Here is a 27284-nt window from a genome sequence, read left to right on the forward strand (position 1 = left end):
AATTTACGTCTCGTCATTCAACAAAGAACAATGCAGCACAGGAATAGGCCCTTCGACCCTCCAAGCCTATACCGGTCATGATACCACTCTTGGCCAAACCCTCAACACTTCCTAGTGCTGTATCCCTCAATACCCATCCTATCCGTGTATTTGTCAAAATGCCCTTTGAGCGCTGTTAATGTATTTGCTTCCACAACTTCACCTGGCAACGCGTTCCAGGCACTCACCACCCTCTGTGTAAAAAAACAAAAACAAAAAAAGCCTGCCTCACACATCTCCTCTAAACTTTGCCCAACGGACCTTAAACCAATGCCCCCTGGTGACTGACCACTCCACCCTGGGAAAGAGTGCCTACCCATCCACTCTATCCATGCCCCTCATAATCTTGTAGACCTCTATCGGGTCATCCTCAACCTCCGTCGTTCTAATGAAAACAGTCTGAGTCTATTCCGCCTCTCCGTGGAGCCAACACCCTCCAGACCAGACAACATCCTGGTAAACCTCCTCTGCACCCTCTCCAAAGGCCTCCATATCCTTCTGGTAGGGTGGCGAGCAGAATTGTGCGCAATATTCCAAGTTGCTTTTGATTTGAAAGCGTGATCCATGTGCTGATTTTGTTTTTAATAATCAAAAGTGGGTCAAGATCCAATCCGGTTTTCCTCACTGTTAATTTTACATTTTCATAACTTAAATACACGGTATAGTTTACAGTTAATTTTCCTCAAACTGATGATTATGGATGCAAAGGTGGAAAAGGGAGTCCAGGTGGAGAGCTGTTATGATGGTGAATTTGCGGAAAACCAAGGAAAGACAAGAATTGAAATGTGAATAAAGGCATACGTTAGCACTGTTGCTTCACAGCGCCAGGAATCTGGGTTCGATTCTCGGCTTGGGTCACTGTCTGTGCTGAGTCTGCACGTTCTCCCCGTGTCTGCGCGGGTTTCCTCCGGGTTCTCCGGTTTCTTCCCACAAGTCCTGAAAGACGTGCTTGTTAGGTGAATTGGACATTCTGAATTCTCCCTCTGTGTACCCAAACAGACGCCGGAGTGTGGCGACTAGGGGATTTTCAGCAAACTTCATTGCAGTGTTAATGTAAGCCTACTTGTGGCACTAATAAAGATTATATTATCATTTTGATCAGGACTTGATAAAACTTAATGGACAATTGGCTTGTTAAGTATTGAAACTTGGAAAAAGACTTGCAAGTCGACTAGCTCCTCTTTGGTTAAACAATCATAGAGTATATTCTCTTGAACCATAAATTTATTTATTTTGTTTAAAAACAAGAAAACTCTGTCCGGCATTTGTGCATATATCATATCTCCACTGCCTCACTGGACAGTCTGTTCCACGTGTTCACCATCTTTCTATGAAGTAGTTAAATCTACACCACGAAGCATGTGCGATTGGACCAAAGCTAATCCCTCCGGTACCTAAACTTTCCTACCTTGGCATCTGGCCAGTGTGACTGACCTCATTGCTTGAGGCCAGCCTATTCCTTTGTGATGTATACATTGGGTAGATGGGGCAACTAAATTAACAGGAATTTATCTGGAGTTCCTATTGGACTACTAACTATATAATTATTTTTTATACTTGCCAAATGTACTTGTAATTGGTTATGTGGAGTGAGTGCAGAACCCTGTTAGTATCAAGTTAGAGTTGCAAAGCCAGCTGTTGGTGCTATTACAAAGTGAATCACCTAGTAAGGTGGATTGCACTGAGTGGCTGTGTTTATGTAATGAGTTGCTGCTTGTGTACAAACATTTCTGAACTGCAAGGAAATTAATTTTTTCAATTTCTCTCCAGTTTGACAGCTCATCTGCAACTTACATTTACTGGTTTCTTCCATAAAAACGGTATGTATGTTGATTATACTGTTGGATACAGGGAAGTTGCTGGTTAAGTGGTATTGCTCAATTAGTAATAGATTGCAATCCCATACCATTCCGCCTACTGTGTCTTTGTATAATATGTCTCCTCATCTTTTTTGTGGAGGCAGATGGAGGAGAGGTGCTTCATTTTTCTGTCATTGTTTTCATGCTAAAGGTCATGCTTAACCAACTTTACTGTATGGCAAATGAAAAAATGATGCATAGCTGTACAGATGTCTCACTCGTGGCATTAAACAGAACAAGCCCACTATTTATTAATGTGTCGCCTGGTTAGCTCACTGGGAGTAGATGAATCTCTTCATTCCCTTATGATTGGTAACCTTAGAATATGGACTTGCCGTGTGGCTGGAATTAAATCCTATCTGTTATGTATGGTCTGGAAGTAGCCATCTACAGTGCCATTTTATAACTAAACTGCCAGTTTTTAATAATTATTTTCCATATAAAACTGCATTCAGTTCGACGGTGTGCATGTATTCCTTTGGGAAGTTGGCGAACAATTCTTAAAGACAAGTTAAGTAAGTTTTTGCAACTGTTTTGCTGGTTAAGGCAGTGAGTAGCTGAGCCATGAGGGTCTGAAGTTTCTGCTTGGTTCAGCCAGATCCTCAGTAGTATTGGTGCTCCTGGAACTAAAAAGAAGTTTGGATCGCTATCCCATGACCCATGAAAGTAGATGATGTATGAGGGTAAGAGTACAGAGTCAGGCCCACCACTGTGCAATTGAATATGCTACTGTTTCCTCAGTGGAAGAAGGCAGTTTTGAGATAAGTGACTGGTGTTAATATCTTAGACATCTGCAGGAATTGTGGGGCGATGATGGCAAAAGAATAATGTGGTAGAAACCAATGAATACAATGGGCAACAAAGCGACAAACCAATGAATAAAATGGGCAACAAAGTGACCAACCAACAGTAGTACAGTAGTCCCCCGTTATACCGCGGGTGTTCGGGTCCAAGACAGCCGCCCGCGTTGTATCCGAGCCGTGGATATCCAAGATGGCGGATATCCAAATGAATGAACGAGAGGAAACATCGCTGACTATGCTGAACATTGCTGACTGGAAGGGCGTTTTAAATAAAAAAACATCAAAGTTCGTTCAAGTCTTAAATCAAGTTTTAAATTTATTAAAATATATACAATAATATATACATACAATAATATACTTAAAATTGTACTTACAAGCATATTTTAAAAAATCATTTTAAAAAGTCTGAGTTTCTTCTGGCACATCCCCTTCCTCATCTTGACTTGTGCTTGCCTCTGGAGGTTCTTCAGGTGTAGGATGTATATCGGGTCGAAGTCTTGCTGCTCTGTGTATGCTATGAGCCACTTCAGGTGCGTGATGGCATCCGAGTGGCTCTTTGCCACTGTGGGCTGGGGTGGTTCTTCTTCTTCTGCCTCCTCTTGGGTGACCTGGTCGATGATCTCCTCCTCTGTGAATGTTTCTGCGGGTGCCTTGTCGTCCTCTGCTGCTGCCCACCTGTTCACCCAATCCTGGAGTGTTAGGTTCTCATCCAGGTGGTTCTCTAGCCTCTCCTCAGCTGCCCTGATCTCTGCTTCAGTAAAGCCTACGAAGTCCTCTTCATCCGGGTAATGTTGGGGTCGTGGGAGTGCTGCTCCTAGGGCCTTGTTCCAGCAGTTGGCGATGGTCTTCTCCGTCACAGCTCCCCAGGCCTTCCCTGCCAGATAACAGGCATCCTTGATGGTGATGGCTTTCAGGTAATCTGGGACAGTGAGAGGAGAGTCTATCATTTCCAGGATCAGTTCCTTTTTGTATACAGACTTGAAGGTCTGAATGATGCCAGCATCACATGGCTGGATCTTGCTGGTGGTGTTCTTTGGGAGATAGAGCACTTGGATCTGCCCGTCCCTGGTCTTGAGAACATCTCCCTGAGGGTGGGCTGAGCAGTTGTCCAGTAGGAATGTGGCCTTCTGCGGTAAGTTACGGGCACTAAGGTGGTCCCTGACACTGGGTACGAAGAACTTGAAGAACCACTCCTCAAATAAAGAAGCTGTCATCCAGGCTTTGCCAGAGTTCCTGTAGGTAATGGGTAGGTTATCCATGTTGATGTGGTGAAAGCATCTAGGAGACTTGAATTTGCCCACAATCAATGGCTTCAGCTTGTGTGTTCCCGTGGCATTGCTGGCAAACAGGATGGTGAGCCTGTTCTTGGCTTGCTTGTACCCCAGAGTCTTGTGGGCATCATCCTTGACAGCTAGGGTCTTGTCAGGCAGCATCTTCCAGTAGAGCCCTGACTCATCTGCATTGTAGAGTTGCTCTGGGGTCAGCTCCTCTTGCACCATGTAGTTCTTGAGGATGTCGGGAAAGGCTGCTGCTGCTCCTGAGTCGGCGGATCTCTGTTCACCACTGATGGTAATTGCACCTATCCCATGTCTTTTCTGGAACCGATGGAGCCAACCCTTGCTGGCTACGAAATTGCTGTCCTCTGGGTGGAGCTGGTGATGGAACTTCTCAGCCTGAGTCCTGATCATAGGTCGAGATAGGGGGGTGCCACCAGACTGTTCCTGGACAAACCAGGTGAACACAGCCTTCTCCAAGTTAATGTCACTAGCGTTCCTTGCCTTTTTCCTGGTAAGCCCTTCACTCTGAGAAACTGTCCCAACATATGTTCTTAAATTGGGCTCATCTTTCACCCACCCACGGAGGGTTGACTCTGGTACACCAGTCTCTCTGGATAATTTTGCCTTTGTTTCCCCGTTTCGAGGCCGGTCTATCAAATGTATCTTTTGCTTCACTGTGTAAGACTTGCGCTTAAACATTTTGAACGACAGTAACTGAACTCGAAGATACCTGCACTGGAAAAGGTATCCCTTTTATGGCTGGGTAATCGGGCTAATCGGTCACGGCTACTCATCGCGGCTAATCGTTCTACAGTAATCATCGCGGGTAATCATCGCTGCTAATCGGTCTAATCATCGCGGCTAATCATCGCAGCTAAAAAAGGTGCTGTTTCAAAAAGTGTTTAAAATGAGTCAAGTAAGTTGGGGTCCATAAGCCCCCCCCCCGCCGTATATCGCGGAGCGTGGTATAACGGGGGACTACTGTACTTAACTAAAGGAGGTTTCCAGTTGGTATTTTAATGTGTCAACATTCTTGTTTTGCGAATCATGGCAGTTTTGGTTGATCTTGTATATTTGCAGAGTGGTGCTCCATTGTGATAAGATGCACATTGTTTGTCACAGGTTTCCAGTAAACCGATAATCTGATCACAAATCCAGTGAATCCAGGCATGCAGGAGCTGCTGTGTGTCTTTTTTTTATATAAATTTAGATTAGCCAATTATTTTTTCCAATTAAGGGGCAATTTAGCGTGGCCAATCCACCTACTTTGCACATTTTTGGGTTGTGGGTGCGAAACCCACGCAGACACAGGGAGAATGTGCAAACTCCACACGGACAGTGACCCAGAGCCGGGATCGAACCTGGGACCTCAGCGCCGTGAGGCGGTTGTGCTAACCACTAGGCCACCGTGCTGCCCCTCTGCTGTGTGTCTTGAGAATTGATCCAAAGGGTGAAGGAACTTGAGTGCATTGGGGAAATATTAATCTGATTTCCCTGGACAAGTTTAGTTACAACTCCCTGCAGCACAAAGTTAAGCTCCAGGTTAGGTTCTTAATCAATGGTTGGAACAGTCTTTCCCTTGGCAGTAGCTTTGTGACTTCAACGCCTCCCCGAGGTCATTTAACCGGCTCAGCAGAGCAGTGATGTATGGTATACTAAGTAATCATTAATGATGTACCGAATTGTGTATGCAACATCTTTAACTTTCAGCCATAAGAAAGTATAATCGGCATTTGTAGACCAGGTTGTCTTTACCCCCCCCTGTCTGGTCAGTTAACCATATGACCTATGCTACAGTTGAGAAGTCAGCCCACTGAATGTGCCTATTTCCTAATGGTAGGCTGGGCCCTTTTGCATGATGACATACCCCATTTATCTGAGCCGATATCTGTTTTCCTGATCCCATATGGTGACCTGAACAGGTAGTTACTCCCTATCCCATTTAATTGTCGTCATTCACTGGATAGAATGCTGCCAGAGGTTAAACACACGGGTGTATTAACCAAGCCCAAGCTTTCCTTGTATGTCCATCAAGTTCTGGCAGGAGTTTAACCTGTTAGAAATAACTGGGCACTTTCTTAATGTCCCTACAGTTACTTTGCCTTAATTAAGCTAATTAAATACAGACCTGCAATGTACTCCATGTCCTTCATTGTGGCCCAACTTGCTCATTGGAAAAGTACTTGACAAATTTTCTCCTAAAGTGTTGCGTTAAATAGAAATTAGTTTTCAATAGCATTATTAAATGTTGTTTCTAATGGGTGAGCTGTGTCCTTTTCACTCTCTGTTCCTAATAAAGCTGTTCTTTATTTCTGCAGATTTAAATACATTGCAGCAATTGCAAAGGTCTGCAAATCTAAGCTAAAGTATAATAAATCGCACTTGAAACTTCCTGGCGTTAAGAATTAGTTCAGAATGGAATGCAGTGTCATTATATCTTTTATTTCAGCATTAAATTGGGCAATCCTGCTCTAAATTTGCCACTGAGTAGTCAGCATATTACAATCTAAAATAGTTTCTGGCCTCCCAGGTTACAGCATCATCCGGGCAAAGAGATATAGGGAACCTGTTACTTTGCCAATATCCCTCTACAGTTCAGCTAGGAGTTGCAAGAGGGGTGACTATGGTAACTTTCTTTTTTGTGTGTGCAAGTGCCAGCCTTACATTTAATACTGTTTGACGGTTCATGGGTTATGGGAAGAAGGAAGAATGGAGATGAGAAACATATCAGCCATGATTGAATGGCGGAGCAGACTCGATGGGCTGAATGGCCTAATTCTGCTCCTGTGACCTTATGTCTCAGCAGAAATTTAATTTGCTGTGGAATGGCGGGTATGACCTTGTGTTCTGATCTGTGTTGCAACATTTTAAAAATTCATTCATGGGACATGGGCGTCGCTGGCTGTGCCAGCATTTATTGCCCATCTTTATTTGCCCTTGAGGGGCAGTTAAGAGTCAACTACATTGCTGTAGGGCAGATTTCCTGTTCTAAATTTGCCACTGAGTAATCAACATGTTGCAATCTAAATTAGTTCTGAACCAGATGGGTTTTTACGACAATTGACAATGGTTCCATGGTGGGCAGCACATTGACGCAGTGATTAGCACCGCTGTCTCACAGCGCCGAGGTCCCAGGTTTGATCCCGGCTCTGGGTCACTGTCCATGAGGAGTTTGTACATTCTCCCCGTGTTTGTGTGGGTTTCACCCCCACGCCCTAAAAGATGTGCCGGGTAGGTGGATTGGCCATGCTAAATTGCCCCTTAATTGAAAAAAATGAATTGGGCATTCTAAATTTTTTTTTTAAAACAGTGGTTTCATGGCCATCACTAGACTTTTAATTCCAGATTTTGTTTGTTTTTTTTTGTTTTTTTTTAAAATTTAGAGTACCCAATTCATTTTTATTCCAATTAAGGGGCAATTTAGCATGGCCAATCCACCTACCCTGCACATCTTTTGGGGTTGTGGGGGCGAAACCCACGCAAACACGGGGAGAATGTGCAAACTCCACACAGACAGTGACCCAGAGCCAGGATCGAACCTGGGACCTCGGCACCATGAGGCAACAGGGCTAACCCACTGCGCCACCGTGCTGCCCCAGATTTTGTTTTTTAATTGAATTCAAGTTTCACCATCTACAGTGGCAGGATTTATACTCTTGAGTCTCTGGATCACTGGTCCAGTGACAATACCACTACGCCACCACCTCCCCATGAACAAGTTTTTGTATTAATTCCACTTGAATTATATATTTTAGTAGCATAAGCTACTTTTAGTCTTTCCTCGGATATAAATCGTAGAACAGTACCATATTTAGATGAAATTGCATTGTACCTTAATGAATTGGAACTTTTAACTCTGTTTGAATTTTTTTTTATATAGAAAAGCCATCTCAAAACTCAGAGAACGAACAAAATTCTGTATCCCTGGAGGTGCTACTTGTTAAAGTCTGTCACAAAAAACGTAAGGTAGAGTATAGAGATCTTTAATTACCTTAACCTGGGATGCTTGTATCATTGTATATTGGGTAGTGAAAACTGGAACAGCTTTATAAACTTAATCTCCAATTCTGGTGAAGGTATTTGAGGATAAATAAATAACGCAATGTAATGTTTTGCTTGACTTAACTTTCTGGCAGCTCAGGGAGGGAGCTTCCTCAATGGATTGATTGTTTCTATTCAAATTATTGAAGGCCCTTGCCTCGATTTAACATTGAAACAGAAATTTCAACTACACAATTACCTGAAGTCACCATAATCGGAGGCAAAGTTGCTTTAATACAAAGAACAAAAGAATAAAGAAAAGTACAGCACAGGAACAGGCCCTTCAGCCCTCCAAGCCGGTGCTGACCATGCTGCCCGTCTAAAATAAAATCTTCTACACTTGCTGGGTCCATATCCCTCTATTCCCATCCCATTCATGTATTTGTCAAGACGCTCCATAAATGTCACTATCGTCCCTGCTTCCACCACCTCCTCCGGCAGCGAGTTCGAGGCACCCACTACCCTCTGTTTAAAAAAAATGAAAAAAAAATGCCTCGTACATCTCCTCTAAACCTTGTCCCTCGCACCTTAAACCTATGCCCCCTAGTAACTGACCCCTCTACCCTGGGGAAAAGCCTCTGACTATCTACTCTGTCTATGCCCCTCATAATTTTGTAGATCTCTATCAGGTCGCCCCTCAGCCTCCATTGTTCCAGTGAGAACAAACCGAGTTTATTCAACCGCTCCTCATAGCTAATGCCCTCCATACCAGGCAACATCCTGGTAAATCTCTTCTGCACTCTCTCTAAAGCCTCCACATCCTTCTGGTAGTGTGGCGACCAGAATTGAACACTATACTCCAAGTGTGGCCCAACTACGGTTCTGTACAGCTGCAACATGACTTGCCAATTCTTATACTCAATGCCCCGGCCAATGAAGGCAAGCATGCCGTATGCCTTCTTGACTACCTTCTCCACCTGTGTTGCCCCTTTCAGCGACCTGTGGACCTGTACACCTAGATCTCTCTGACTTTCAATACTCTTGAGGGTTCTACCATTCACTGTATATTCCCTACCTGCATTAGACCTTCCAAAATGCATTACCTCACATTTGTCCGGATTAAACTCCATCTGTCATCTCTGCCCAAGTCTCCAAACGATCAAAATCCTGCTGTATCCTCTGACAGTCCTCATCGCTATCCGCAATTCCACCTACCTTTGTGTCGTCTGCAAACTTACTAAGCAGACCAGTTACATTTTCCTCCAAATCATTTATATATACTATGTTCAGCAAAGGTCCCAGCACTGATCCCTGTGGAACACCACTAGTCACAGCCCTCCAATTTGAAAAGCTCCCTTCCATTGCTACTCTCTGCCTTCTATGACCTAGCCAGTTCTGTATCCACCTTGCCAGCTCACCCTGATCCCGTGTGACTTCACTTTTTGTACCAGTCTACCATGAGGGACCTTGTCAAAGACCTTACTGAAGTCCACATAGACAACATCCACTGCCCTACCTGCATCAATCATCTTTGTGATCTCTTCAAAAAACTCTATCAAGTTAGTGAGAGATGACCTCCCCTTCACAAAACCATGCTGCCTCTCACTAATACGTCCACTTGTTTCCAAATGGGAGTAGATCCTGTCTTGAAGAATTCACTCCAGTAATTTCCCTACCACTGACTTAAGGCTCACCGGCCTGTAGTCCCTGGATTATCCTTGCTACTCTTCTTAAACAAAGGGACAACATTGGCTATTCTCCAGTCCTCCGGGACATCACCTGAAGACAGTGAGGATCCAAAGATTTCTGTCAAGGCCTCAGCAATTTCCTCTCTAGCCTCCTTCAGTATTCTGGAGTAGATCCCATCCGGCCCTGGGGACTTATCTACGTAATATTTTTTAAGGCACCCAACACCTCGTCTTTTTGGATCTCAATGTGACCCAGGCTATCTACACCCCCTTCTCCAGACTCAACATCCACCAATTCCTTCTCTTTGGTGAATACTGATGCAAAGTATTCATTTAGTACCTCTCCCATTTCTTCTGGCTCCACATACAGATTCCCTTGTCTATCCTTCAGTGGGACAACCTTTTCCCTGGCTACCCTCTTGCTTTTTATGTACGTGTAAAAAGCCGTGGGATTTTCCTTAACCCTCTTTGCCAATGACTTTTCGTGACCTCTTCTAGCCCTCCTGACTCCTTGCTTAAGTTCCTTCCTACTTTCCTTATATTCCACACAGGCTTTGTCTGGTGGATTTTCCTTAACCCTCTTTGCCAATGACTTTTCGTGACCTCTTCTAGCCCTCCTGACTCCTTGCTTAAGTTCCTTCCTACTTTCCTTGTATTCCACACAGGCTTTGTCTGTTCCCAGCCTTCCAGCCCTGACAAATGCCTCTTCTTTTCATTTTGACAAGGCCTACAATATTTCTTGTTATCCAAGGTGGCTAAGGTAAATATTGGTCCTTCAGAGGATGAGAAGGAAGTTTTAATAATGGGAGATGAGGAAATGGCTGAGGAACTGAACAGGTTTTTTGGGTCGGTCTTCACAGTGGAAGACACAAATAACATGCCAGTGACTGATAGAAATGAGGCTATGATAGGTGAGGACCTTGATGGATTGTTCTCACTAAGGAGGTAGTGATGGGCAAGCTAATGGGGCTAAAGGTAGACAAGTCTCCTGGCCCTGGTGGAATGCATCCCAGAGTGCTAAAAGAGATGGCTAGGGAAATTGCAGATGCACTTGTGATGATTTACCAAAATTCACTAGACTCTGGGGTGGTCCCAGTGGATTGGAAATTAGCAAACGTGACACCACTGTTTGAAAAAGGAGGAAGGCAGAAAGCGGGAAATTATAGGCCAGTGAGCTTAACTTCGGTAGTAGGGAAGATGCTGGAATCTATCATCAAGGAAGAAATAGCGAGGCATCTGGATAGAAATTGTCCCATTGGGCAGACGCAGCATGGGTTCATAATGGGCAGGTCATGCCTAACTAATTTAGTGGAATTTTTTGAGGACATTACCAGTGCAGTAGATAACGGGGAGACAATGGATGTGGTATATCTGGATTTCCAGAAAGCCTTTGACAAGGTGCCACACAAAAGGTTGCTGCATAAGATAAAGATGCATGGCATTAAGGGTAATGTAGTAGCATGGATAGAGGATTGGTTAATTAATAGAAAGCAGAGTGGGGATTAATGGGTGTTTTCTCTGGTTGGCTCAGTAGCTAGTGGTGTCCCTCAGGGATCTGTGTTGGGCCCACAATTGTTCACAATTTACATAGATGATTTGGAGTTGGGGACCAAGGGCAATGTGTCCAAGTTTGCAGATGACACTAAGATGAGTGGTAAAGCGAAAAGTGCAGAGGATACTGGAAGTCTGCAGAGGGATTTGGATAGGTTAAGTGAATGGGCTAGAGTCTGGCAGATGGAATACAATGTTGACAAATGTGAGGTTATCCATTTTGGTAGGAATAACAGCGAACGGGATTATTATTTAAATGATAAAATATTAAAGCATGCTGCTGTGCAGAGACACCTGGGTGTGCTAGTGCATGAGTCACAGAAAGTTGGTTTACAGGTGCAACAGGTGATTAAGAAAACAAATGGAATTTTGTCCTTCATTGCTAGAGGGATGGAGTTTAAGACTAGGGAGGTTATGCTGCAATTGTATAAGGTGTTAGTGAGGCCACACTTGGAGTATTGTGTTCAGTTTTGGTCTCCTTACTTGAGAAAGGACGTACTGGCACTGGAGGGTGTGCAGAGGAGATTCACTAGGTTAATCCCAGAGCTGAAGGGGTTGGATTACGAGGCGAGGTTGAGTAGTCTGGGACTGTACTCATTGGAATTTAGAAGGATGAGGGGGTATCTTATAGAAACATAAAATTATGAAGGGAATAGATAGGATAGATGCGGGCAGGTTGTTTCCACTGGCGGGTGAAAGCAGAAGTAGGGGGCATAGCCTCAAAATAAGGGGAAGTAGATTTAGGACTGAGTTTAGGAGGAACTTCTTCACCCAAAGGGTTGTGAATCTATGGAATTCCTTGCCCAATGAAGCAGTTGAGGCTCCTTCATTAAATGTTTTTAAGGTAAAGATAGATAGTTTTTTGAAGAATAAAGGGATTAAGGGTTATGGTGTTCGGACGGGAAAGTGGAGCTGAGTCCACAAAAGATCAGCCATCATCTCATTGAATGGTGGAGCAGGCTCGAGGGGCCAGATGGCCTACTCCTGCTCCTAGTTCTTATGTTCCTGAAATTTGCGGTATTTATCCTTCTTCCGTACAGGAACATGCCTGTCCTGAATTCCTTTCAACTGACATTTGAAAGCCTCCCACATGTCAGATGTTGATTTACCCTCAAACATCCTCCTCCAATCTAGGTTCTTCAGTTCCCGCCTAATATTGTTATAATGCGTGTGGCTTTTTATTTTGTTTAAATTTAGACGACCCAATTATTTTTTTTCCAATTAAGGGGCAATTTAGCGTGGCCAAAGCACCTACCCTGCACATCTTTTTGGTTGTGGGGGTGAAACCCACGCAGACACGGGGAGAATGTGCAAACTCCACACTGGTCAGTGACCCAGGGCCGGGATTCAAACCCGGATCCTCAGCGCCTTGGCAGCAGTGCTAACCACTGTGCTGCCGTGCTGCCCTAATGCATGTGGCTTTAATAATTTTAAGGTATTTAAACTGACTTCAGATAATTGTTTAATCTTCTGTTTAAATCTTCAATCGAGGCAAGGGCCATCGATTATTTGAATAGAAACAAGGTGCAGGGGAATGACACTAAGTCCTAATGCTCATTTAGAGGGAGCACATTGGCTAAACAGCTGGCTTGTAATGCAGAACAAGACCAGCAGCGCGGGTTCAATTCCCGTACCGGCCTCCCCGAACAGGCGCCGGAATAAGGCGACTAGGGGCTTTTCACAGTAACTTCAATGAAGCCTACTTGTGACGATAAGCGGTTATTATTATGTTGCAGACACATGGGCTGAATGGCCTCTTGCGCTGTAACAGTTCTGATTGTGAGATTGAACCATTTATTCAGCTAAATGACAAAGCTGTTTCAGTCATGTTTTTTCTCACAATTTGCTGAATGCACTAACTCTTACTGCGGTATACTTTTATGGATGCCAATATCCCCCGGTACTTGTTCCAAGTGCTTCTTTGTGTATGAGCTTAAAATGTTGTCAAATCCAATCCCAAAGCAGTCTTCACCTCTTGTCACTACAAATGTGTTTTCTGACAGATGTTGCAGAAGTGAGGAGAAGCAAGAAAACCAGATGATTTCCCCTCTTTTTAAATTGCTGAATGTGAAGATGTGTACTACTTTCCAGTGTCTCTCTCTGGTATTCATTAATAGAATGAGGACGACATTGGCAAGGCCAGCATTTATTGGCCGACCCAGTATGAACATAGTTGTGAGCCGCCTTGAAAACAGTTGAGTGGCTTGCAGGTGGCAATTAAGAGCCAACCATATTGTTGAGCAAGGAGTCGCATGTCGGCCAGACAGGGTAAATGTTTCTATACCTGTTTTAAGAACCGGGCCTAACTGACTAGTCACGGCTGATATCATTGGGAAAAGGAACAATCTATGTGCTTGAATATTTTGGGAATTCTCTCGTCCTCCTGTTCACCCTCCCACCCCCGCCCACGGATTTCAGAATTTAAGATTGGTTGTCCACAATAAACCACTTGCTCAAAACTTTCATCACAGCTGCTGCCTTGGCAGTCTTGGTTTGATAGGTGAGCTTTAAGTATGTAATTTTATTTTTGCAAGTGTTGTTGCAATTTGTGCAGATAGTTCACTAACTTTTTGTCTCTTTTCAAGGATGTTAGTTGCCCTATCAAGCAAGTGCCTACAGGTAAAAAGCAGGTGCCTTTGAACCCAGACAACAGCCAATCCAAACCAGGCAATTGTCCTTCTCTAGCAGTCCCTAGCAACGAGTTTGAACCTAGCAACAGCCATATGGTGAAATCCTATTCATTGCTGTTCAGAGTGACCCGTCCGGGCAGGAGGGAAGTGAATGGACTGACCAACGGAGAGATCAATGAAAATATTGGTAAGTATGGCTTCTCATGAGGCTGGGATGGGATATTCATTCCAGTTGAAGCTTTAGTAAATTATTAGCATTGAAACTTTGGTCTGTACTAAATCATTAACATTCTGCTTATTCATAAAACTTGAATGTCATCTTTTCTGCAATAATTGTTCTTGCCTTTGTTTGGAAGCTGAAACCTTTCTTGTTGAAGGAACCATTGAAAAGTTGAAATATTCCTTCAAATTCTTAATGTTGCCGTTTATTACATTATTGAAACCATTTTACATTTGAAATTACGAAAGTGAATAAGATTTTACCTTTATAGAGAACCTTTTGTAATTGGCTGTGAAGCACTTGAGATTAAGTCATTTTGAACTGCAGTCACTATTTTTGGAAAAGCAGACAGCCAATTTGTGCACATTAAGGCCCAAAAAAGGAGATAAATGACCACATTTGTTTTGGGGGTTATTCAAAGGGAAATAAATTTTCTGGTAGAAATTAGTAGAGCTTCCCGCTTCAAGTGTGAGCGCTACCACAGATCTACGGGTCGGTGTCTTCATGAAATCCGGTGTGAACTTCTTCTTTGGCCAAGATCACCAGCAATCATAGTTTAGTGAAGACATTTTCAGTGATTTAGAGCACTTGGATTTAAAGTTATAAGAACTAGTTTAATATAATTTTCAGGAGTACAGATGTCTGTCTTAACATTTTTTTTTAAAAAAGTTTTTTAAATTGAAAGTTCCCAATTAAGGTGCAATTTAGCGTGGCCAATCCAGCTACCCTGCGCATCTTTGGGTTGTGGGGGTGAGACCCACGCAGACATGGGGAGAATGGGAGAATGTGCAAACTCCACACGGGCAGAGACCCGGAGCCAGGATCGAACCCTGGTCCTCGGCGTCGTGAGGCAACAGTGCTAACCACTGTGCCACCCGTGCTGTAACATTTTAAGTGCCTATCAATTTACTATTACTTTTCAGCGAGGCTTGTATCGAATGTATGAGCCACTGCACTTCATTTGACACACTATTTCACCAGCCCCTTTAAACCCATATTACCACCACTTTTTGATACCACCAGCAGTAAGAAGTTGTGTGCTTGTTTTCAGATTCTGTTTTGGTAATTCAGTGTGGAGTCAACAGTGGGTGTAATTTGGAGCAGGGAAACTGCGATGATCAAACGGGCCAGTCAGTTTTTCAGTGACTGTTTCCCACCTCTTATGTTCTCTCGCCTCCTTGAGGGATAAGTCTTATTACTTTTTTCTTGGCCGTGGATTTATTGAATAGCTTAGACACAATACTGACCAGGAGTCGACTAAAAATTTTAGTTTCTTGCCTGCAGGTTGTTCGGTAATTACATTCTGAAGAACTAGTTTATAACTGGTTCCTGTTGAGGCACAAGTGTCACACAAAGGACTATTCAAGCTCCTGGAAAGCAGCATGTCAATCTTGTGTGGTAAATGGGGTTGAACTTGCTGCCGGCATTGCGATTTAAAATGTTTTTAAAAATTTAAAAAGCCTTTTTCACATTTTCTCCCAAATTTACACTCACCAATAGTAAACAATAATCAGTAACAAATATGTCAGTCCCCATATCAATAACAACGATCCCATCCTCCCACCAAACCCCAAACATTAACCCGCATGTTCACACAAACAAAATTACAAAAATGAATTGGGGATCACCCATAGTTACCATTAACACCCACACAGCCCCCCTACCCAACCCTCCCACCCACACGCCCCATCGAACTAATGTTCAATGTTATCCAATTCTTGAAAGTGCATAATGAATAATGTCCATGAATTATAGAACCCCTCCACCCTTCCCCTCAGTTCAAACTTAACCTTCTCAAGAGTCAAGAATTCCAACAGGTCCCCCCGCCACGCCAGGGCACAGGGTGGAGAGGTTGCTCTCCATCCTAACAGGATCCGCCTTCGGCGATCAACGAGGCGAAGGCTACAACATCTGCCTCCGCACCCGTTTCCAACCCTGGCTGGTCCAACACCCCGAATATGGCCTCCCGGAGGCCCGGGTCCAGTTTCACGTGCACCACTTTAGAAATTACCCTAAAAACCTCCTTCCAGTAATCCTCTAGCTTTGGACAGGACCAAAACATATGAAGGTGTCGTTAGCACCTTCTCCAGCAATGTGGAGGCTGGCTCCACCGGGAAGCTCTATCTCCTTTCTCGCAAAATCTCGAACCTGCATGTATCTAAACACTTCTCCCTGCTCCAGCCCATACGTCGCTTCCAACTCCTTCAATCCTGCAAACCGACCCCTAAGAAAGAAATCTTTTAGTGTCTTAATCCCCTTCTCCTCCCATTTCCAAAAATTTCCATCCTACCTCCCTGGTTCAAATCTGTGGTTCCTCCAAATCGGCATTTCCCTCGACCCTGCCCCCAACCTGAAGTGTTGGTGAAACTGCCTCCAAGTTCTCAATGAAGCTATTATTACCGGACTCCCTAAGTATTTCCCCAGGGCTATCGGGAGCGGCACTGTTGCTAGTGCTTTCAATCTCGACCCCCTGCGCAAACTGTCCTCCATTCTGACCCACTGGGAATCAACCCCTCTGATCCAGCTCTACACCGTCTCCACATTTGCCACCCAGTGGTAGTACATCAGGTTCGGGAGACCCAAACCCCCTGCCTGCCTTCCCCTCTGTAGCAGCACCTTTCTAACTGTGGCCTCCTCCCCTCCCCGTATGAACGAAGTAATCCTTCCCTCACTCTCTCTGAAAAAAGCCTTTGGCAGGAAAATTGGCAGGCATTGAAAAATAAACAGAAATCGAGGCAATACGTTCATTTTAACCGCCATTACCCGACCCGCCAGTGACAGAGGGAGACCATCCCACCTTGCCAGATCGGCTTTCACTCTCCCCACCAAACTAGAAATATTGTATCTGCAGGACCCCCCCCCCCCCCCCATTCCTTTCCATACCCCCGAACCTCTCAATGCAATGGCCAGCGGCTCAATTGCGAGTGCAAACAGCAGGGGGGGACATAGGACATCCTTGCCTAATCCAACTGTGGAGAGAAAAATATCTTGAGCTGATGTTGTTTGTGCGGACACTCGCCCTCGGCTCCTTGTATAGTAGCTTTACCCAGCTCACAAATCTTGGCCCAATCCCAAACCGCTCCCGAACTGCCATCAAGTACCCCCATTCTACCCGGTCAAGCGCCTTCTCAGTGTCCAATGCCACAACCACTTCTGTTTCCTTCCCCTCTGCCGGTGCCATAATGACATTCAATACCCTCCTGATGTTTAAAAAGTGCTGCCTCCCTCTCACGAACCCCGTCTGATCTTCACCTATCTTCGGGAGGCACTCCTGGGCATTATGATTTAATGCAATTTTAGTTTCTACACTACCGAATATGGTCACACTAAATTGTTTCTGGAAGGTTTACATGCATATTCTTCGAGACAAATGCATCAGCATGCTATTCTGATAACCTGATATTACGGCAGAATTGTAACTGAAATCACCACTTCTGATGTGGGGCTTTTGTTTTTAGAAGTAACAGATGAGCTTCCTAGTAGGCGAAAGCGAAATTCGTCTCACAAGGATGATGGGGAGAAAACCTTTGTAGCTCAGATGACCGTCTTTGATAAAAATAGGTAAGAACACAGCAAAGCTGTCAGTGTGGAGTCCAGGTGAAAGGGATGTATGTATTTAAAAAAAATTTTTTTTTTTAAGAGTACCCAGTTCTTTTTCCCCCCCCAATTAAGGGACAAATCAGCGCGGCTAATTCACCTGTGCTGCTCATCTTTTTGATGTGGGGGTGAGACCCACACAGACACGGGGAGAATGAGCAAACTCCACACAGACGATGGGCTTTGATGGAACCTGGGTCCTCTGCACCATGAGGTAGCAGTGCTAACCACTGTGCCACCCTGGGGTGTATGTATTTTGATTCTGCTTTAACTTCCAGGGGCTGGTTTAGCTCAGTGGGCTAGACAGCTGATTTGTGATGCAGAACAAGGCCAGCAGCGTAGGTTCAATTCCCGTACCAGCTGAGAATTCTGAATTCTCCCTCTGTGTACCCAAATTATTATGTTAGTATTACATTCCATATTCATGAGTAATGCAACTAAACCAGGCATGTCGAAACTTATAAATCGCAATTTAGAGATGGGTGTTGATCCAAAGTGATGGGCTGTGACTGTTTCCTTTGGCATTTGTTCCATTGTGGGACTGTCCTTGGGGAGAAAGCTTGTTGATGCACTGTCTTGGGAACACATGGTCCCTGTAGTTTTTGTGGATGGCTACCTAATGTTTTGTCTGTATTTTGGAATATTTGTCCATTTTTAAATAAAAGACAAAGTTTCTGTCTATGATAGAAAGTACTGCAGTTAGTCTGATTTGAGAAGGAAGATCATAAAAGCATAGAATCCCTGCAAGGCAGAAGGAGGCCATTGGGCCCACCGAGTCTGCAATAGCCCTCTTGAAAGAGCACCTTGCCCAGGCACACTTACCCCACCCTATTCCTGTAATCTAACCTGCACATCTTTGAACACTAAGGGGTAATTTAGCATGGCCAATCCACCTAACCCGCACATCTTTGGACTGTGGGAGGAAACTGGAGCACCCAGGGGAAACCCACGCAGACACTGGGAGAACGTGCAAACCCCACACAGATAGCGGTGCTAATCAGTGTGCCATCAAGCTTATGTTATCTACTTGCCTTTTTAATAGGTTACTCAGGATGCTGGATAGTGCTTTCTTTGAGTATACATTGGATTGGCAAGTTTCTGTGTAAAACATAGGAAGAGCAAGTTCTTGCAATATTTATTCCTAAATTTAATGAAGAGAAATTGACCATAAGCACTTGCACTTAGCCAAGAGTTTAGCAGTAGTCTTGAACGGTTGTCCACTCAACTCCATTAGCATCATTTTAACTGCTAGGGAAGTGATCATGGTGTTGAAATTCTGCTTAAACTACTTCAGTTTGCAGATTACATTTATGCAGAAATGTAGAACTGCTGTCCAGAGGTAATTATTGAACCCTGAGCCAGAGAGTGAAATCAGCCAGGGGTTTTCTGCTTTTGATGTGTAACAATCGCTGTGGGAACGTGTGCATCACCCCTGGGTGAACATGAGATTAGTTTTGGTTGTGCTTGCATGTTGAGGTAGTGATCTTTGTTTATAGCTTGTTTTTCAAGACTACCATAAAGTAGTTGACGCAATGCCCCAGATCTCCGATGTCCTATAGGAGTAGTTCTCTTTTCTTTGTCTAATTTCCGAAATTATTGTTAATGCTGGATAGAAAAATGTGCATGTATAATATAATGGAATTTATAAATGTATGAACCTAATAGAGGAGGGAATAGACTGTTTCCAGTGCAAATTCAGTTTAGGTTAAGAAAATGTGGAATTTTCAATTGGAGAGAACGTAATTCTCGGGTTTAATAATTGTAAATCTTCCCCATGATATCATCTTTAAAAAATGATTTTTCAATTGTTCCTCTCAATACTCGAGCAATCAGTTTTGCCAAAATCACTCGAGTTGAAATGAAATTAAATGAAATTTGCTTATTGTCACAAGTAGGCTTCAATGAAGTTACTGTGAAAAGCCCCTAGTCGCCACATTCTGGAGACTGTTTGGGGAGGGTGGTACAGGAATTGAACCGTGCTGCTGGCCTGCCTTGGTCTGCTTTAAAAGCCAGTGATTTAGCCCAGTGTGCTAAACCAGAGTTATTAATCTATTGAAAACAATGACAGATGTATGATAAATAGCTGCAAGGGAGGGCAGAGACATTCACTGCTGGACGATGAAGCATCTCCACTGGGCATGGACCTGGCTGAAGAGCCAGCCATTCCACAGATTTCTTGGGTATTTCGAGCATTCCAGTAAATTTCACCCCACTCGCACACGCCAGTTGCATAAGATAAGTTCATAAGATATAGGAGCAGAATTAGGCCATTAGGCCCATTGAGTCTGCTCCGCCATTCTATCATGGCTGATATGTTCCTCATCTGCTACCTACAATGTTACAGGCCAAGAGCTGGATTTCGAAATCAGCCAGAGCATTTCCTCCCTCGAACACATGTCCCAGGAGCGGGAGTTGGCAATTTAGCCTTCTGAGCCAAAATGCCCTCAATGTGATCATGGCTGATCCCATCCTGGCCTCTATTCTACCGTCCTGCCCGTTCTCCATAACCTTTCAACCCATTACCAATCAAAAATCTGTCTAACTCCTGCTTAAATTTACTCACTGTCCCAGCATCCACTGCATTCGGGGTAGTGAATTCCAATGATTCACAATCCTTTGGGAAAAGCAGTTTTTCCTTAAATCTGTTTTAAATTTGCCACCTCTTATTCTAAGATTATGACCTTAAGAGGAGCATCACCTCCACGTCTACTTTATCCATACCTTTTAGCATCTTGAATACCTCAATTAGTTCTCCACTCATTCCTCGAAACTCTAGAGAGGCCGGAACTGTTCAATCTCTTCATACAACAAACCCCTCATCTCTGGAATCAATCTAGTGAACCTCCTCTGAACTGCCTCCAATGTCACTACATCTTTCCTCAAATAAACTGTGCACAGTACTCTAGGTGCGGTCTGATCAATGCCTTGTACAGTTGCCACAGTACTTCCTTTCCTTTGTACTCAGCTCCTCTTGCTATAAATGCCAATATTCCATTTGCTTTCCTTGTTACCATTGCACCTGCATGCTTGTTTTCTGTGACTCATGCATGCGGACACCCAGATCCCTCTGCATCGGAGCTCCCCAAAGTCTCTCCCCATTTAGATAATAAGTTGCCATTTCATTTTTTCGACCAAAATGCATGACCTCACACTTATCCACGTTAAACTCCATCTGCCACATTTTGGCCCACTCTCTCAACCTATATATCCATTTGTAAGGTTCTTATTTCCTCATTGCAACTTACTGTTTCGCCTATTTTTGTGCCCTCTGCAAATTTGGCTATAGAACTTTCTATCCCTGTATTCAAGTCGTTAATATAGATTGTAAATAGTTGGGACCCAAGGACCGAACCCTGTGGCACCCCACTAGTTACATCTTGCCATCCAGAAAAAGACCCATTTACCCCGACTCTGTCTCCTGTCCGTCAGCCAGTTTTCCATCCAAGCTAATAAATTGCCCCATGTGATGTCACCTTGTGTATTAACCTTCTGTGAGGCACCTTATCAAACACCTTCCCGAAGTCCAGATATACTACATCTACAGGATCCCCATTATTTCTGGGTGGAATTATCAAACTACTCATGGTGGGTCAGCATCAGTAGAAAACTGGATTTGATTTGAGCATGGGAGTGCCAGACGTTATTACTGACTCCATCACCCATTTGTTTTTGAATTTTAAAATCCCATTAGTTGAAAGGAGTTGTCTATCTTCAACCATGTGTGGGAAACACTGCTCACTGTCGTCACTGTTAGTAACCGGAATTTGTGCAGATCGTTGTGGTCCTGTGAATCTAACAGTGTTGATTTGCAGGCGGTTGCAGCTCCTCGATGGGGAGTATGAAGTAGCCATGCAGGAAATGGATGAATGCCCTGTGAGCAAGAAAAGAGCAACTTGGGAAACCATTTTGGATGGGAAGGTGTGTATTTTACCCCCCCTCCCCCCGGTCATTTCACCTCCATGTTGCAGTGCTGAATCGGTGTTTTCGGATACGTTTTTGCTGTGACCGACTGCTGGCCTCTTGACTGTTAGATTTTCGACTTGCTGCATAGGCATAAAGCTGATATTTCGTATCCGCTGCTTGTTTTCTTTTGCATTTCTATTGTTGGCTGACCATCTCGCGTTGCAGTTTTTACACTGGCATTAAGTTGAAAGTCTGCGCCAGGATTTCTGTTCTGATGTGAGACTCTGCTTGTGAATATTTTGAAAGTTAGTAATAGTGACTGTCAAAAAGTTTTTTGTTCTAATTAATATCTTGGTTTATTTTACAGCGGTTACCTCCTTTTGAAACCTTTTCTCAGGGTCCTACACTCCAGTTCACCCTTCGATGGACGGGAGACGCTGCGGACAGATCCACGGCACCAGTTGCTAAGCCTCTTGCAACTCGCAATACAGATACCATAGCTGCAGAGACCAAGCTCAACTTGGTGAAACCAGCACAGACCCTTGGTAAGAACCACCAGCAAACATGAGATATGCTGCAGAATCCACTGCTCTTCAATTCATAAAGGTCTCATTTTCACTCCTATATGTCAGCTGTAAACGGCTGTTTTAGTTATAGATTTGTTTTGTTTGTTTTTTAAAATATAAATTTAGAGTTCCCAATTATTTTTTTTCCAATTAAGGGGCAATTTAGCGTGGCCAATCCACCTACCCTGCGCATCTTTGGGTTGTGGGGGTGAGACCCACGCAAACACGGGGAGAATGTGCAAACTCCACACACACTGACCCAGGACTGGGATTCGAACACGGGTCCTCAGTGCCATGAGGCGGCAGTGCTAACCACTGCGCCACCTTGCTGCCCTGAGATCATGGTCTGATTCAAATGATTGAACAAGCCCAGATGGTCCGAAGGGGCTACTCTTGTTTCGTGCTCTGCAGAAAAGGATTTGCTCCCCCACCATTGAATTTATGCACTTTGTTATAAAAATTATTCCTTTTGGTACCTATTGGCCATATGTCGTTGCCCTGAGAAGGTTGTGGTGGGGTACTTTATGGCGATTTGATACAACTGAGTGGCTCATTCGACCACTCAAAGGCAGTTGAAGTTGTGTAAGACTGGAACCACATAGACACAGACCAGGTAAGTACAGCAAGTTTTAAGACATTAGTCAGCCAGGTGGGTTTTTACAGTGTTAATCCAACCGTTTTGTGAACACTGTTGCTGATTGATACAGACTTTTAACTTCCAGATTTTTAAAACATTGCTTAAAGTTGTCAGATAGCAACTGGTAGCATTTGAACCCTTGTGACTGCAACCTAGTGTCTATCATCTGCTGAATGAAGGCATTTCTCAAGGGTTGAGAAGTGGTTTCAGGCCCCCCCTCTCTGGGTTATAAGCAGATCTCCGCTTGACATAGAAGTGGGCCCTCAGGCATTATTTTCCAGGGCATCTTTAACTTAAATACAAATTAAGTAATTTTGCATTTAGCAGGAAATGTATGGGATGTCTGTAGAAAGCTGCTGCTTGTAGTCTAAGGAAAGAGAAATTGCATTTTAGATGGCATCTTTCGTGTCCTTGGCCTGTGATTGAATTCGTTTTGAAGTGCAGTGAGCATCATTGTTGGTAAATATGGCCAGTTTGTGCGCTGACATCTCCACCAACAGCAATGAGGCAAATGGCCAGTTGATCTCTTTTGCTGATGCTGATTAAGGGGAAATGGAGTGGAGCGGAAACCACTGAGCCAAACTGACCATTCCTGCAGGCACAGACTGAAGTACAATTGCTTTGTATTAACATAGAATATAGAACAGAACCGCACAGAACAGGCCCTTCGGCCCTCGATGTTGTGCCGAGCATTGTCCGAAACCAAGATCAAGCTATCCCACTCCCTGTCATTCCGGTATGCTCCATGTGCCTATCCAATAACCGCTTGAAAGTTCCTAAAGTGTCCGACTCCACTATCACAGCAGGCAGTCCATTCCACACCCTAACCACTCTCTGAGTAAAGAACCTACCTCGGACATCCCTCATAATTCTCCCACCCTGAATCTTATAGTTATGCCCCCTTGTAACAGCTACATCCACCTGAGGAAATAGTCTCTGAACGTCCACTCTATCTATCCCCCCTCATCATCTTATAAACCTCTATTAAGTTGCCTCTCATCCTCCGCTCCAAAGAGAAAAGCCCTAGCTCGCTCAACCTTTCCTCATAAGACCTATCCTGCAAACCAGGCAGCATCCTGGTAAATCTCCTTTGCACCCTTTCCAATGCTTCCACATCCTTCCTATAATGTTAATGCATGCTTTGCACACTAGTGTCTAATTTGAATTGCAGTTAATAGTTTCTCGTGCAGAATTGTTTGTTTAGCTGTTCAAATGTTTCGATGGGAATTAATTTATTTAGGAATATATGCTTAGTGCCTGTTAAATCTCACTGTTTCAATCCTGTCATCAGCCTGGGCTGTAATGTAGTCTATCCTCAATTTGGTGAAGCTTTCCTGTTGCTGATTTAATTAAACTTTGACAATGCAAATTTGATGCTGCCTTTGCATCGTGTGTACCCACTGATTTTAAATTGTTAAATGTAATTCTGATTGAAACTAAGTATTTATTCAAAGCTGCATTGTGAGATTTCTCACTGTGTACAGAGCAATCCTGTTGGTTGAAGAATTGATGTGCTCAGGTGGATCTTGCAGCTTGCTTTGCCTGCTGTATCTTCCACTGTTTGCTGAACACAGTGGACATAGAGGAAGAACAAGCTAGATGTCCATTAGTGATGTATTGGTTAATGTTGATTCTAAAGCAAGGAAATTATAGTTAATGTTAACTATAGAGTTAACAGTAAACACTAAAGGAAGAAAATTCTAGTTAAATGAAACGTGTACAAATTAGTCCGGAAAATCAAATAGATTGTAAAAAGTTTCTACATAAGTACATAAGGGGCTGTTTAGCACACTGGGCTAAATCGCTGGCTTTGAAAGCCGACCAAGGCAGGCCAGCAGCACGGTTCGATACCCGTAACAGCCTCCCCGAACAGGCGCCAGAATGTGGCGACTAGGGGCTTTTCACAGTAACTTCATTGAAGCCTACTCGTGACAATAAGCGATTTTCATTTTTCATTTAATTTCAAAAGATATAGTAGCAGAATTGGACCATTTGGCCCATCAGGTCTGCTCCGCAATTCGATCATGACTGATCTCATCCTGGCCTTAACGCCACCATCTTGACGGTTCTCCATAACCTTTCAACCCATTGCCAATTCAAAATCTGTCTAACTCCTCAAATTTACTCGCTGCCCAGCATCCACCGCATTCTGATGTAGTGAATTCCACAGATTCACAACCCTTGGGAGAAGCAGTTTCTCCTCAACTCTGTTTTAAATTTGTGACCTCTTAACCTAAGGCTATGACCACATTCTAGATTGCCCCACAAGAGGAAGCATTCGCTCCACGTCTACTTTATCCATAAATATGTAAAAAGGGAAGCAGCTAGAGAAAGTGTTTGATAAATGTAAGGGACAAAAAGCCAAATCCCCAGGACATCCAAGGGTTCTAGACGAGAGCTACAGAAATGGTGGATGCACCAGGTATGACGTTCCACATTTCCTCAGATTCTACAACGGTCTGAGCAGTTTGTAAATGAGCAAATTTTTTTTTTAAATTTCAAGTGCCCAATTCTTTTTTTTTCTCCAATTAAGTGGCAATTTAGTGTGCCCAATCCATCTACACTGCACATCTTTGAGTTGTGGGGGTGAGACCCACACAGACATGGGAGAATGTGAAAACTCCACACGGACAATGATCCGGGGCCGGGATCGAACCTGGGTCCTCGGTGCCATGAGGCAGCAGTGCTAACCACTGTGTCACCGTGCTGACTTCTCGACCTTATTGAAAAACACATTCCTCTGTCAATTTCACTGTCTGGTTGCTAAAAACTTCTGGAACCTGCAAAGCCGAATCTTTTTTCTATAAGAAACAGGACCACTGCAGTCAGTCACAGTCTAACCCCAGACTTAAGCCTTAAATTGACTAATGCATTTCTAACCCAATTTTCTTAAAATCCTCCATTTGTCTCCGTCTTAATGGATGGGTTTTCATCTCTATTGCACTTTTCATGACTTCGGGATGACCCAGAGTACTCTGCAGTCAATGAAACACCCTTTTGAGGTTTGGTCACTTATGATGTAGGAAACATGGCAGCCAATTTATGCTCAACAATGTCCCAGAAACAGCAGTGAAATAAAGATCTCATCTGTTGTAGTGATTGTTTAAAGATTCATTCAGTGGATATGGGCGTCACTGGCTGGGCCAGCATTCATTGCCCATCCCTAATTGCTGTTGAGAAAGTGGTGGTGAGCTGCCTTTTTAAATCACTGCAGACTGTGTGTGGGTGCATCCACAGTGCTGTTAGAGAGTTCCAGGATTTTGCTGGGCAAATATTGGCCAGGATACTGGGGAGAGCACCTCTGCTCGTCTGCTGCAGGATCTGTCGCATCAACCTAAGGGAATTGTGCCTCGTCTGAAAGCTGAGACAAAGAACTGGTTAGAGAACCTTATCACTGAACAAAAACTGGGAATGGTACTTTTAAATAAACCCACTTCTTGAAACAAGTGGATACATTTGGAACATGATCAGCAGTGAGAGTTAGTGTGAATCATGGGGAGTGTGTTTGAGAAATTACAAATTAACACTTGGATTTATTTTAATGCACAGCTGTAAAAGATTCTCTGACAACGGAACTTCAAACTAAAAAGGAGCAAGTTTCAGTGGAACCGCGGCAGAAACTAAGGATATTTTATCAGGTACAGTTGTGTTTGAAGTTTGTCTGCTGCTTTATCTCAAAGGATTTCCCCTCACAGATGTATGTAAAACTACTCACCAAAAGCCCAATGACAATACTTAAGTGGCCTAAAGAGCAGCCTGTGATCTGACAGAGCCCACTACTTAAAATGTTTCAGTTCGTATTTAATTCTTCATTTTTAATTGATTTCTGCCTACTTATTAGACTTGTCCAAAAAAACTATTTGAGATTTCTGTCTACTGTAATAGGGCATGTATTATTTACAGAGAAGAAAAATGAGAGTCAATTAGTTTGGTAGGTTAAATACATATCCATTTTGTGGAATCATAGAACCTACAGTGCAGAAGCCATTCGGCACATCGGGTCTGCACCGGTCCTTGGAAAGAGCACCCGACTTAAGCCCACACCTCCACCCTACCCCCGCAACCCAGCACCCACCCAACCTTTTGGATACAATTTAGAGTGCCCAATTCATTTTTTCCAATTAAGGGACAATTTAGCATGACCAATCCACCTAACCTGCACGTCTTTGGGTTGTGGGGGTGAAACCCACGCAAACATGGGGAGAATGTACAAACTCCACACGGACAGTGACCCAGGGCTGGGATTGAACCTGGGACCTCGGCGCCGTGAGGCAGCAGTGCTAACCACTGTGCCACCCAAACAGTATCATATATTTTGTTTGTTCTAAAGCAGGGGTGGGCAAACTTTTCCGTGCAAGGGCCACATTCAGAAATTCACAATTTTAAAGGGCCGCATAGTATATTAAGTAAAATAATTAATATTTAAAATAGCCAAAATAAAAGGTTTTTAAAGAAAAAAAAAGCAATTAATTTTTATTAATTAATATTTTAAAGTAGAAACTTCACATGAAACATATGTTGTGCCGAGCAATG

The 27284-nt window shown here is 43.7% G+C and overlaps 1 protein-coding gene across 1 annotated transcript in view; it reads left to right on the top strand.

The window, feature by feature from the left end:
* The window catches only part of suz12b (SUZ12 polycomb repressive complex 2 subunit b), an 83477-nt gene that overhangs the window by 31866 nt on the left and 24327 nt on the right, over positions 1 to 27284 (top strand). The window contains exons 5-11 of the mRNA XM_038776928.1: positions 1810 to 1859; positions 7859 to 7944; positions 13784 to 14015; positions 17507 to 17609; positions 21458 to 21563; positions 21916 to 22093; positions 26301 to 26389. Coding sequence (XP_038632856.1) covers positions 1810 to 1859; positions 7859 to 7944; positions 13784 to 14015; positions 17507 to 17609; positions 21458 to 21563; positions 21916 to 22093; positions 26301 to 26389 — 844 coding nt within the window. The remainder of the gene's footprint in view (positions 1 to 1809; positions 1860 to 7858; positions 7945 to 13783; positions 14016 to 17506; positions 17610 to 21457; positions 21564 to 21915; positions 22094 to 26300; positions 26390 to 27284) is intronic.

The sequence above is a fragment of the Scyliorhinus canicula genome, chromosome 18, assembly GCF_902713615.1.
Source record: "Scyliorhinus canicula chromosome 18, sScyCan1.1, whole genome shotgun sequence".
NCBI classification, from domain to species: Eukaryota; Metazoa; Chordata; class Chondrichthyes; order Carcharhiniformes; family Scyliorhinidae; genus Scyliorhinus; species Scyliorhinus canicula.